This window comes from Zonotrichia leucophrys, chromosome 5, assembly GCF_028769735.1.
Source record: "Zonotrichia leucophrys gambelii isolate GWCS_2022_RI chromosome 5, RI_Zleu_2.0, whole genome shotgun sequence".
NCBI lineage: Eukaryota > Metazoa > Chordata > Aves > Passeriformes > Passerellidae > Zonotrichia > Zonotrichia leucophrys.
In genome coordinates this window covers 30,897,548-30,911,057 of record NC_088175.1, presented here as the reverse complement: position 1 = coordinate 30,911,057, position 13,510 = coordinate 30,897,548, and the positions used below count along the sequence as shown (strand labels likewise).

The following is a 13,510-nucleotide window of genomic DNA, read 5'->3' as shown; positions in this document are numbered from 1 at the left end:
GATGTCTTTTCAGTTATTTCTACCAAAAAAAAAAAAAAAAGAGAGAAGGGAGAAAGAACTGCAACAGATGGTCAATCTAGTATGCTTCATTTAACACATTTCTCAACAATCATCAAATTCAGCCTTCTGAAATAAGAATCTGTGAAAAAACATATGGGAACCTGCATGATGATTTGGCAACTGTTACTATTATGTTAAATACGCAGCCTCCTACTTGAAACCTCTTTTTCTATAGCACAGTAACTATTTGTTAATCCTGCTTCTAGTGATCTTTCCCCATGTTCACAAGCATCATATTTTTTGTGTTCTCTTAGAAAAACTTCTATGTCTTTAAGCAAATATGTAAGAACAAGTAAAAAAAAATCATTTAATAGTTTACTTGTAAAAACGAATCTATAAATTTATATGTAATAATATACACTACAAATGGAACTGATAATAATAAAACTGTATGTAGGGAACTGTTTAGGTCAGCTATATGGACTGTTGGAAATCAATAGTTCAAAATGTAATGTCCCTAAATTGAAGAAATCTAGACCACAAAGATTAAAACAACTAGAGGTTAAAAAACCCAACCAAACAACAATGAAGTAAAAGCTAATGTGAGTCAGAGAATTCTGCCAAGAACCAGGAATAATCATTATTGCCATCAGGTGCTCAAATGGTCATGTTAAATACACATTCTCCAACACAATATAGCTGCTCTAGTCTTAACTGGGGATGAGGTATGGTGTGTCCATTCATTTAATTTGAGGTTTTGAATGCAGAATTTAACCGATTCTTTCTTTACTGCTAAAGAAAATGTTTTCTTTACTGCTACTTTCACAAAGTGAAAGAAGTGAAATTTAGGTTAGAAATCAGGAAGAAATTCTTTCCTCTGAGGATGGTGAGATACTGGAACAGGTTGCCCAGAGAAGTTTTGGATGCCCCAGCCCTAGAAGTGTTCAAGTCCAGCTTGAATAAGGCTTGGAGCAGCCTGCTTTAGTGGAAGGTGTCCCTGCCCATGGCAGGGTGCTGAGATCCAGATCATCTTTAAGGTTCCTCCCAACCCTCTACCATTGTATGATTCCATGACTGCAGATGGAAATGTACATAATGATCAAATTGTACCTTTTAACCATTAAGCCAATTTCAACATCCACCAGTCTATTTTGCAAATGTTGAGAAGAAATAATACAAAGCCTCACCCTGCCAGCTACATGATTTTCCACACTCTCATTTTATAGCTCGTGTAATCAGCACTTTTGCTGAGGACAGATACAGAATAGGCAAATGAGCACTGAGTGCCATATCAAACATGCAATGGTTTAAAATAACTTCTGTCTGTATGGTTTCATATAGGTCTGCAAGCACTAGTCCCTTAAACTATAATTAGTTAATATTGGAACTATCATAAAATAGAGAGTGCTTTATGTTTCTGAAGTGCTTTAAGAGATTTAGTGTACCTATACAAAATGTTTAGAACCTCAATATGAGTTTCAGCTTAGTCATTCACTAACAATTTTGGTCTAGAATTCCCACAGGGCCATCACAATAGAAGAACATGGCCTGTCCAGTCCCAGTTAGTACCTTTGAAGCAGTGGATTTACTGTGTCCCAATATTCATGGAAGAGCTGGAACAAATTTGTAGGTAGGGCGAGGTAACTACAAAGTGCCTTGAATTGCCCTTCTTCAGAAACTGCAAAAGAAAACACGAATGAGTGCTCAAGTGTTTCAGCACTGCTGAATAATTCACTCAAAACCAGAAATCTCCTGATCCCTTTTCCATTGAATAGTCTGTATCCTACAGCTTCATCATAGTGCCTACATCGTACAACTGGTTATTATTCTGCCAACTTAATCAGAGCTATCATTTGGATTAGCTGAGGATCTGTTTAAACAAATTTGACATATATAATTATTTTTTAATACACAAGTTACTGTAATAACAAAATTCCTTGCTTAAATTACTGCATAATATGTCACACAAGTGCAGAAGATTTCTGTACTTGCATTTTATTTTTTCACTACCCTTATGATAGTCCTCAATGATATTAAATTTTGCTATAATCAAGTCAGTGCTAACATTACATGAAATTGGGCTAATTTTATAGTTTGCTGTGTGGTCATTTATTGTCTCTGCTACAGAAAACTACATTGTTGGTTCACCAGAAAGACTCCTCCCTACAGACTCAAAGATCCAGACCCCTGGTAAGGATAACGGCATATCCCAATGTGCAGAGATTTTGACTTGCGTATTCTAATAAAATTCTAATTTAGTTCACAGTTTATAGAAATAAATTTTTCATTTTTGTTGTTATATATGTGTTATATTTTGTCTCAGTTATTCATAAAAATTACTGCTCTTCTTTCCAAATAGTTGATGATTCTGTGTTTCACTGGATTTTGACACATAACAAAATATTTATTTTTGGGGTTAGTAACAGTAATGTATTAGGATCCTTCAAGGAAGAGGCTTAAGTTTTATACTGTGCTTTGTACCTGTTTAGTTTTGTTTGGCTCAATCCCTGTATCTTTAGCATTTACCAACATTAGCACTACAAAAAACACTGGGCTTTCAAAATACATTTCAGGCAATGTAACGTAAATTCCTGAGATTATCTTTAAACTGCTGAATCTTTATCAACAAGTACTCACTATCAACACATCACAGACCATTCACGTATTTGCATCTTCTATGCAGGTCAGGACAACTCAGCTTCAAGTACCTGTCCCTTCCTCTACAAATTAATAATTCCTTTACCTTCCAAGTCTTACTTTCATGTATTGACTATTGTTAAATTATTGTGAACATTTAAAAATTATTTCAAGACAAAGAAGGTCATACATTTGTTTTCTCATATTTACCTTGTAGTAGCTCCTCAGGTGGAGAAACTCCCAGCAAATAATGAAAAAATAAAGCAGCACAACGAAGGTAAGGCATGATGCCTTTTTTAACACAATCCCACACAAGCCAGCCTGGAATATCCTGACTGAAGCAACTGTAAAACAGAAATGAGAAAAAGCTGCAGTAGTTCATAGTACAAATCATTCTAGCACTATCATATTTTGGCTAGCATTGGTAGAATGGCAGCTGTGTAGAAGCAACCCTCATGTGTCCCAAATTCTGTGAAACACAGCCACCAGCACTTGACTTCCAACTTCCCCTTTGCACAAGAAATGAGTACTGAGCTTATGAACCACACTTGTAATAAATCTTCAAATGAGACAGCTGTACCTGTCAGAAAAGTCTGAAAATGGGCACTAACACTCAAATAAGCGACAATCTTCGGCTTTACACTTATCCCCCTTTTGTAGTAGGACCATTTCCTTCTTTCTCGTTTCCATTTATAACACAAGAGATCTAAACCAAAATAATCAAAGCAAAGAAAAAATAAACACTGTAGCTGGATGTATTTCTCTCCACAATGGATACAGGTATTTTTTCATCCTCAGGCTAATGATTCACTCTGCTGTCCACAAAAAGCAGCCACTTTAACTAAAAGCATTTCTTTTACCATTTGCAGTGTTCAGGAGCATGGGGAGAAAGCACAAGGCACTGTGCTACTCCCTATATGAAATGAGTAATTTTTTCCAGTCTTTTGTGTTGTCCTGGTCAGTCCTGTGGATTGCTGTCTTTCCAAGAAAATTTAACACTACAATTGAACTGTTACTTACCCACTGGTGTATTGGCAAACCTCTCTACAGAAAGACTGTGCAGATTGTGCCTCCTCACTATTGTCAGATGAGTGAGCAGTAGGAGATTCTGCACACAAAAATAAGAGTCCACTGTAAATGCACTACATCCTGACACACTTCTCTTTTACAAATACTAAAACCTTTTTTTTAAATTCAATTACAGAATTAATTCCACTTTAATTTGCTTAATTCTTTTCTATTTGCTGTTTTCTCTCTTAAAAATGTTCTCCCGAGACTTAATGCTGTAAGGAAGAATCAGGATTACACTCTCATTGGTCATCCTCAGTAAAGAACTGCTTCCTTCCCTTGAACTTCTGAAGTTGTTCTACATAGCTTAAGCTATAGAAATTTTTTTAAATGTCTAGATTTTTTTAAAAATTCCTATCATACTGAAGAAAAAACAAAGTACTAGCTAGAAAGTCTGCAGGCAATTTTTAACTATGTTATGAAATAGAGAGAAAAATTTAATTCTCTCCTATTGGTTTACAGGATTCTGTATTTCAGATCTGGGTATTTACTAAGTTGAAGAGCAAAGAAAATTTTATTTCCCAAATCCATAAGGATTATCACTGTGCAGCTCAGTGATGCTGGCAGAACTTTGATTCTCTTACAAGAAGTGAAGAAGGGAAAGTTACCCCTCTAAAATGACTGACTGGAGCAAGTACTGATATATCAACAACTATTTTGGTTTCTTAGCCTAAGCACACAGAAGTGATATAATAAAATGCTCTGAACTTGATGTAATGCTACTTCATTTTTACCAGAAAACAGTTATTACTACCTAGGCCTAAGTGTCACCTCTTATGAGGACATTTATACATGGAATACACTAATGGTATCAATCCATTATTTTTAAGAAACTGTGCAAAAATGCCAGAAAAATGCAACACAAATACACATCTACCTGTTGCTGAAGAGATGACTATTTGCATTATGTGTGCCAGTGTTGTCAGATGGAAGAGGTAGAGGTGGTTATAGGCTGAACTAACTGATGAAGGTTGCAAGTCTACAGCATCTTCCCAGTATAAAGATGGAAAGGATAATACAGTTCCCACCTACAGTGAAGAGGAACAGACAAATATTAAAGTGCCAAAAATTTGGTAATAGATACAAGGGTAGCAACTATACTCTCACTATACATTTGTATTTTATTTCTGTATTCTGAGTATGTTAATCTATCTTGCTAGTTTTAATGCAAAGTGTAGCAAAAACTCACTGGAAAATATTAACCATTTGAGCACTAGGGCATGTAGAAACTCAGACAGAGTTGAATAGTAATTGTCAGTTTAGAGATATACCATGCCCAGTTCCTATAAAGCTTGATTTCTTTTCTTTGACACAAGACAAAGCACATTGAAAAAAGTGGGAAGTGAGACCAAACATTAGATAGAAGGACAGCCAGAGCAAGACAGATTTTATTTGGCAAGTCTGGTTTTATTGGCCGTTTTCTGCTTGCTTTGGATTTTTTGAATGGCAGAAAAATCTGTAATACAGATTTGTATTAAGAACAGAAAGAAGAGGCTAAGAAAAATACAGAAGGTAACAAGAGTCTATGTAAAGAAATCAGAGTATGAGATACTGATTGAGACAAAGGGAAAGTGAGGGAAAGAAACTGAGTGCGTTTCTTAAGTTGTTTTTTTTAATCCTTAGTAACAATGGAAGTGGTAAAAAGAAGACTGAGATTGCAAGAAGGAAATTTAATAAGAACAAGACAAAGATTTGAAAGTTAGCAGAACTAAAAGTAAAGGCAGCAGTTATATGCAATCATTTGATTGTTGCTCATATATAATCACTTGACTCACGCAAGTGAACAGATACTATTTACAGAGTACAGTACACAAAAATTTGTGCTCAAAAGAAAGTATTAACATGAAGAATAAAATGAACCTGCTTACCAAAATGTGGAACATATCTACTTCTAAGAGTGATGGAGTGTCCTCCCCTTTATAGTTTGGTAGGAGAACTACAAAATAAAGGTATCAGTTAAATATTTAGCACGTATTTTCTTCTTTTGAGTTGAACTGTAGTATCAGAATCTGATTTTAGAGCCTCTATCATTTCTGTGTTTTCATCAAACAAAGGTCCAGATCCTTAAGTAAGGATCTGTTTAATTAACTGCTTACCACTGGTTTGATTGTGCATGTTTAGCTATTTCCACATGCACTAACAGTTAACAATTTTAATTAATATATCTTCAAAATTCTGAGACATAAATCTTTATTTCTCCACCTCTAATAAATCACACATAGTGTTAAAGGTGAAGGTCCTTAGGCACCTCAACACTAGATGCCTCACAACCTTGCCCAATACAAAAGCCTAAGAACCCCACATAAGACTCTTAGACTAACCCAATCAATAAGAAACTAGGGGGAAAACTACATGCCTCAAACTAGCTCTCCCTGGGACTGAAATATCTTAAGCTAGGCTTCAAGCAGAGTTTTGAAAGTACTGAAAGTCACAGAATTATAGAATGGTTTGCACTGAAAGGGAGCTTAAAGATGATCCAGTTCCATCTCCCCTGCCAAAGGCAGGAGTGTGACTCACTACATCAGGCTGCCCAGAGCTCCCTCCAATCTGACCTTTAACACTTCCAGGGATGGGGCAACCACTTCTTTGAGCAGCCTGTTTCAGTGCCCCACCACCCCACAGTACAGAATTTCCATCTAATAGTTAACCTAAACCTAGTTTTTTTCAGTTTAAAACCATTCCACTTATGTCCTGCCCCTATCTACCTCTCTAATAAGTCCCTTTCTCTCCTTTTTATAAGCCCTGGTAGGATACTGGAAGGCTGCGATGAAGCCTCCTCAGAGCCTGCTCTTCTTCATGCTAAGAAGATGAGGTCTCACAATTAAGAAAAACCTATTTTGTGGCTTTATTCATCTGTTTAGAAGAGAATTTGAGTAATTCTGAACATTGCCAGAGACAGCTGTTACCCATCTTTTCCAGACCTGAGTATCTGTAGGTCTGGGTAACCTGGGGTGAGTTCCATCTGCACCCCATGATTTCAGGCAACTGAAGTGAGCACTGCTGTCAAGCACTCCGGCCCTGGCTTCTGTGCTGCGCTAACCTGTGTGCCCCTTTGCAACAGAAACTTCCACAACACAAAAGGCAGGAAACAAAAGGACTCCGGTACCTCCTAGAAGACGAACCAGGTGTTTCTGTATCAGAAGCTGTGGGGATGTTGTTCTCTGAGCAGCTGCAAACTGCACTAATGCTTTAAGGCCACTGTGCTAGAGCGCAAGAGAAAAGGGTTGAATGGGAGAAAAGGCTAAATATAAGAGTGATATAGAACTGTAAAAACATATCTACTTCTACGTAAACATGAAAGACATGCATAAATTAATTTAATATGAACATCCATATACAAGCAGATATTATTCTTTCAAAGTGCTCTTTATGCTATGAATCCAAACATTGAGAGATATCCCTCAACAGAGAATGATCTTGATGTTAACAGTTTTGACAGGTTTATAGATGCATGTATATTACAAATACTTTTTTGTTTAAAATATATTGCATGTCTTACTCATCCATACCTGTCTATTTTGTAGGGATCCAAATAAAGGCTTGCCCTCTGTTTCCAAGAGGTTTTCTTAAAATTAAACACAGAAAAAATTAAGTTTTTTTTTTCTACACAACCTAATATTAATTTATTCTTATTATATACACTCCTTTTTAAAGCTCACCCAAATTGTTATAACAGAATTCTCTTGAAAAAACCAAATCTGTCTTAAATGGCACTGCTGATCATTTCCAAGATAAATTATTGGAATAAGCAATTTTAAAATTTTCAGTTTTCAGACTTTGAAAACTAAGGATTTAAAGGAATGTTGCTTCACATGAATGATGATAAAACATTCATTCTATGGATTCAGATTTATTTTCAGTTACCCTTACGCAATGCTCAAATCCATCAAGTTACATTTACAGAGATGCTATGCAGCCATCTTACCCTCATATTTATCATAGAATGTTAAGGGGCTGAAATGGACCTTTAAAGTTCATCTAATTCCCACTCCTCTGCCATGGGCAGGGACACCCTCACTAGACCACACTGCTTAAGGCCTCATCCAACCTGACCTTGAACACTGCCAGGGCTGGGGCAGAAATACTTTGAAAACAAAACTCCCAAGTTGGAATACAGCTTATCTTTCCTCCCTAAGTGCTTTGGTTCTGAAGGAATAATCAGGAAAAAATAAGCCAATAAAAAAATAAGAAATCAAATTAACTCAACTGAGTAAAAAGGTATCAGTTCAAATGGTTTTGTACTTCAGTCAGTTTCCACAGATGAAACAGGAGACCTGGAATTTTTAAAATTTTATTTCATTGGGAGATTCCGGTTTGGAGGCTTTTTGTTGTGGGGTTTTGGTTCTGGCAGGTTTTGAGTTTGTTTCTTTTTTCAGGAGTCTGGCCTTTAGCAATGATACCAATTCCCTTCCCTTAGGTCAATGATGTTTTGAGCCTCCTCTAGAGGTTCCTCTGAAGTTCCTTGTCTAGGCGGTTCGGCTATGTGCCCCTTAAATGTTTCAATAATACACTATAACTAGACTCTTAGACCAGCATACTGAAGCTATGCAGGCAGTTTTGCTTTACAATTCCACAAAAGTCTGCTCCATTTGCAAACAAAAATGATTCCAAGGAAGTGGTGTGGCCAAGTCAAACTGTCACAGTGATCCCTCTGGCTTTATACTCTTCTCCTCAAGAGTACCTGAATTTTCTTTTACTAACACAGGCCTTCAATATCAGACCCATGACAACAGTTACTGCATTTGTGCACTTGCTGGCTAACTCCTCCTAGACAGCCACCAATATCCTCTTTCATATATCAAACAAAACCAATCTGCACAGCGTTAAGTAAAGTAATGTTAATAAAGTGGGTGACCAATTTCAACCTATTTGAAAATATAGAATCCATCACTAAAGATGCAATCAGTTCTATTTCTGCTTTATCAGAATATTCCCAATCCACCTAAAAACCTTCTAAACTCCTGATACTCCATTAGAGATACAAGGTAGACTAAACCTGTACTTCTACATCTTCATCAAGAAATACTTGGTATAGTTGACAAATCACATGTATGGACACGAACAATTATGTTCTCAATCTCTTCATCATGCATTTTAGACCTAGATCTTGCCTTTTTCCCTATCTGGAAGCATCTACAGATTTATCCACAGCTTCATGTTCACTACACAAACTTAATTGTGTATGTAGTACAGAAACGAAATAAAATTATCCCACACAATGAAATTTTTTTCTGCTAATTTTTTTGCCTTGAGAGATTCATGGCAGAGAATGTTTGGTAGTTTTTTTGGTGGGTTTTTTGTTTCTTTTTCTACCACGTATCTACTTAGCAGTTTCAGAATACAAGGGACTTTCTTCTACAAATCCCATGAAAATTTTTTAAAGAATACAGATAAAACCAAATAAGGAGACAGAGTACTATTTCACAGCTATTGGACATTTAGTGTAGGAAATGCCTGCAAGTAAATGATCTTTGGCAACCTGAAAATATTAATTGAACATGCTTAGTGTTACAATTAGTAATGTGGAACATGATCACTAACTGCTGTCTCAAATTAAATTCAATGTTGGCATTCCATACCATATTTCATGAGCTACTATGTAAGAACAACATCCTACTATTTCTATTGGTTTATAGATAATAATTCTGCTATTGTATATGTAATTACATATAATTTAATTTGCTATACTATTACATATGGCTTGTACTTATGTAGAACTATTATTTGTACAATCACATTGTATAAAATTAAACAATCAAGCAACTGTAACATTTTCAATTAATGAGAAGGAATAAGCTGAAATTATACTTTACCTATACACTGGATGGTAAAAGCACAAGTGCTCCAGGTCATCATAGGAATCCGGGAATCAGCTTCATTTGGAGCAACTTTGAGCCCAACTCTGTAAATGGTGGTGGCAAAGAGAATAAGCATCTCTTTGATACTGCTTGAGTACTTGGCTCTGCAAAACCAACATGAGACAATTTCAGTCTCAATTATTAATAGTGATAAATACTTACTGGTTGATCAATCACTAGCAAACTCTAAGTCCAAACCAGTTATTTATGAAAGAAATATTGAGAACAAAGACCCTTTGTCTGGACAGAGATGAAAAAAAAATCCCTAGTTTTCAGTATTAAACCAAGGACTTTGACAAAAAAGACTTTACAAATTGAGAGATTAAGAGCTGCCAGGCTGGAACATATTATTTCTGTGTATGACATTATAATTCACATTAGAAAAATGCAAACATTTTAAAGTAAAATACAATGAAAATAAACATTGTAAGAAACAGTAATTTTAAGTCCTGAAGTGAAAATAGTAAGGTGCTAAAAATGGAAGACCTTTCAAGTGTGTTTTTAAACACATTTTTTAGCACTTAAGCTCTTTCCTAATTACATCAGGTTAGTTTCTGTAAATGTAGTTTTACGTAGACAAGTGTTTAGCAGTTTTAATGGCTTGTGGGTTTTTTTCCAAGTCATACATAGGATTTTCTAATAGAAATATATGATATTCATATTAATTCTCTGTATCTCTACGGACAAAACAATTGCAGCCAAAATCTGGGGTTTAGCCAGGTTCACACTTAAACAACACTGTTTAACTTTAAACTACAGAATCTTTCCCATGAAGATCAGTTATCAAGAAAAAATTTGATTCAGGTTTCTGACAACACAACATTTTTTTATTTTTGTACAAATAAAAATACATGGGTACAATACATGGGTATTTTGCATAACTTTGATGTCAGTCTGAAGTAGCAGAGTACTTACAGCATGATTTAAAAAGAGATAAGGGACAGCTGAGCTCACTTGATAAGCATCTACCATTCATTCGGTTTTAGTGGGCAAATGCTTTTGCCCACGGGAATTGAACGTGCTTAGTGTTACAATTAGTAATGTGGAACATGATCACCAATTGCTGTCTCAAATAAACTCGGTGTTGGCATTGAGTTTAATTTAGAATAGAAGAGAAAGAGAACAAGACAAGAGCCCTATCCCTCTAAGAGATCCCCTTCCCATTATTCCCTACCTGAAATCCATGCCCAACACAGATGCATGGCAGAAAAATTAATAAATAATATGCCTAGAGGCACAGCAAGTAACCCAAATCACTGGAATTGTAGATTAGAAGATCCCAGGCTTCTAGCTTTGTACCAAGAACATAAGAAGTACCAGACTGGATTTGACCAAAAGGTCCACCTAGCTCCTTACAGATTCAATATTCAGTAAATGCTTATGGAAAATAATGAGTAAGCCCCTAGTCAGACCAAACAAAGCACAGCTTTCCTTCAATACACACTCTGAAGTATACCTGGGATATTGAAGGGAAAATTAATATAATGCAGAGAACACTGCTAGTAACACTTACGACGACTGAACTCCAAAACTAAGGATGGAATGGAATTCCAAAGCTGAGTTCCCCGTTCCTTTGTTGGTGAAAGGTGGAAGACTTTGTTTCTCTCCTAACAGGAAAAAAAAATACATCTGCATTAAAAAGCAAAGAAGCTGCTACAGTTTTTTAAGCAGTCAAAAAAAAGGGAGTAGTGTTTTTATTTGAAACTGATTTGAAAATAATTGCAAACATACCTCACAAGATAGACTATATTCCATAATTCCTCCTTTAAATAACTTTTGCCTCTATTCCCCAAAACACTAGACTCTCTGTGCCTCCTGTTTTCTAAATACTCATACCTACTTTCATTTTGTCCTTCATAATTTAGTTGCTCTCTTTTTTACTACCTCACAATCCATATAAAAGTTTATTGACCATGAGCATTAGTCTGTTGGCATCCTCTCCAAGTGCACCTTTTTTTCCAAAGGAAAGATGGAAAATAATTAACAAAAGCCAGAAAATTGGTGAGGGGACTGAAATCAAGATATCAACTCAGAAAGGGCAATAACTTTTATCCTCAGCTTTACTTGACACTGTCTTGATTGAGGGCAAAACTCAATTCTTTATTTGAAGTTTTCTACTGGTACTAGTTAAGACATGCATTGATGTTGATGTCTATCCCACAGAATAGCTTAAAAATTAAGATAACAAACCTTTAGCATTTTTCACACTGTAGCCTGATATCCTGACTGTGACAATCTCCAGCCACCTAGCTAGGGACAGGATTTGAGCTACTGCCTCTGCATCCTCACTGAAAAAAAAAATAGAAAGCAGGTTTTACTTTAACATTTAAAGAATCACCTAACTTAAAAAGCAGAGGATACAATTAGATCCAAACACATCCAAACAGTATTAGCTCAGTTTTACTGGCTTCAGAAATTTTGAGCAAACAGTACAAAATGAAGCGTAAGGCTAAATACTAGGTCTAGGTACTTTCTCATTTGATTTCAACTTCAAAAAATAGGCAACCCAAAACTGTTTTATAAAAAATACAGTATTTACTGCCAAAAGAAGTATATTTGGCTAAGCAATCAATAAGAAGATAAGCAGTATTTTATACAGATGAGGTTTTTTTGAAGTTTTTCTTCCAAAAATTTGAAAAGCTGATCAGCCCTAAAGTGATATTTCTTTTTTTTTTTTTAAAGTAGAGGTTAACCAATCTGGTATTTTACCTGTTTATTTTTTGAGCCTGCAGTGGAACAATAGGAATCACAGTATTGCACAGAGATTTGCAAAGGGGACAAAGATATTCTCCATTCTCCAAGTCAAATATCTGTTCAACGTGCAGACGTTGTCGGAAGTTCAGCTGGATTGCTTCAAAGTACCTACAACATTAAAAAGGAAAGGAGAACGTGCAATGGCTCAAAAGCAACATGAACACAAAGGTTCAAGCATAACTGTACAGCAAACATTTATGCAAGGCAACAAAGGAGTCTTTTCCTTTGATTTGTAACTCTTCTACAAGCCTGGATGGGAAAATAATAAAACCTTTGAGCACACAGATGAATTAATGCAAAAATGCGTGGTGTATCACTATTGGGAAAATGATGGCACATTTCCCTCACTTATATTACCCTTACAAATTTCATTAAGATTTTGCAGACAAGCAGTCCTTACATTTTTCTACTCTTCCCTCTTATCTTCAACATAATGAAATACTGCATCTAGTAACTCTCATATGCAACTTACTATAGGAAATTTGAAACAGGTATTGAACATATGGTTATTTAATTTTAGGAAACACTACTGGTAACATTTCACGAATGATTAATCAGCTATTCATTGCAATTACTGGGCATCATGACTAGATAGTGGAACTGTAGCCTTCTTTTAACAGGGAGAGAGAATAATATATATTAGAATATAATATTTCAACTATTTTAAACAAAAAGGAAGTAAGAAACAACTATGATCTTTTTACAGGCTTCATTATAATTTTTGCCCCCTCAGTGGATGCAAGCAAGCTTTCAAATGTCATTATTGTCTCATTGGTATTTATGGCAACAAAAAGATCAAACATTTAAATCTTCTTCTCTGGATACAAATTCAGTCTTAATGTTCAGATCAAGTAAGTAGGATCTTAGAGAGAAATATGAAATTTTCTAACTTCCACACCAAGGTAATAACTAGATTTTTTTTTTGCTTTAAACCATGTATCTTAAATAAAATAAAATTCCATTTATGTGAGAAGAGAAAATGTATGTGCACCGGCATCTGCAGAAATTCTAATGAATATAGAATATTTGGGAAGTATTTTGTTACAAACGAAAACCCATACATTGATTTTCCCCACATTCACACAACTATGTTTTTGCAAGCAACTCCTCTTGCTCATACATGGCAACTACAAGGATATTCCACTCATTTTGACTTATTCTGTTTTAGAGGATTTCCAGCACTTGTAGGCTGC

The 13,510-nt window shown here is 35.5% G+C and overlaps 1 protein-coding gene across 2 annotated transcripts in view; it reads right to left on the bottom strand.

Moving 5' to 3' along the window:
- UBR1 (ubiquitin protein ligase E3 component n-recognin 1) overlaps positions 1–13,510 on the bottom strand; it is a 61,124-nt gene that overhangs the window by 5,298 nt on the left and 42,316 nt on the right. For both annotated transcript variants that reach the window (XM_064713850.1, XM_064713852.1), the window contains exons 32-42: positions 12,273–12,425; positions 11,754–11,851; positions 11,077–11,170; positions 9,519–9,667; positions 7,215–7,270; positions 6,812–6,908; positions 5,574–5,641; positions 4,583–4,733; positions 3,658–3,745; positions 2,848–2,981; positions 1,570–1,678 (exon numbers count right to left, since the gene is read on the bottom strand). In XM_064713850.1, the coding sequence (XP_064569920.1) occupies positions 1,570–1,678; positions 2,848–2,981; positions 3,658–3,745; positions 4,583–4,733; positions 5,574–5,641; positions 6,812–6,908; positions 7,215–7,270; positions 9,519–9,667; positions 11,077–11,170; positions 11,754–11,851; positions 12,273–12,425 (1,197 nt within the window). The remainder of the gene's footprint in view (positions 1–1,569; positions 1,679–2,847; positions 2,982–3,657; positions 3,746–4,582; positions 4,734–5,573; positions 5,642–6,811; positions 6,909–7,214; positions 7,271–9,518; positions 9,668–11,076; positions 11,171–11,753; positions 11,852–12,272; positions 12,426–13,510) is intronic.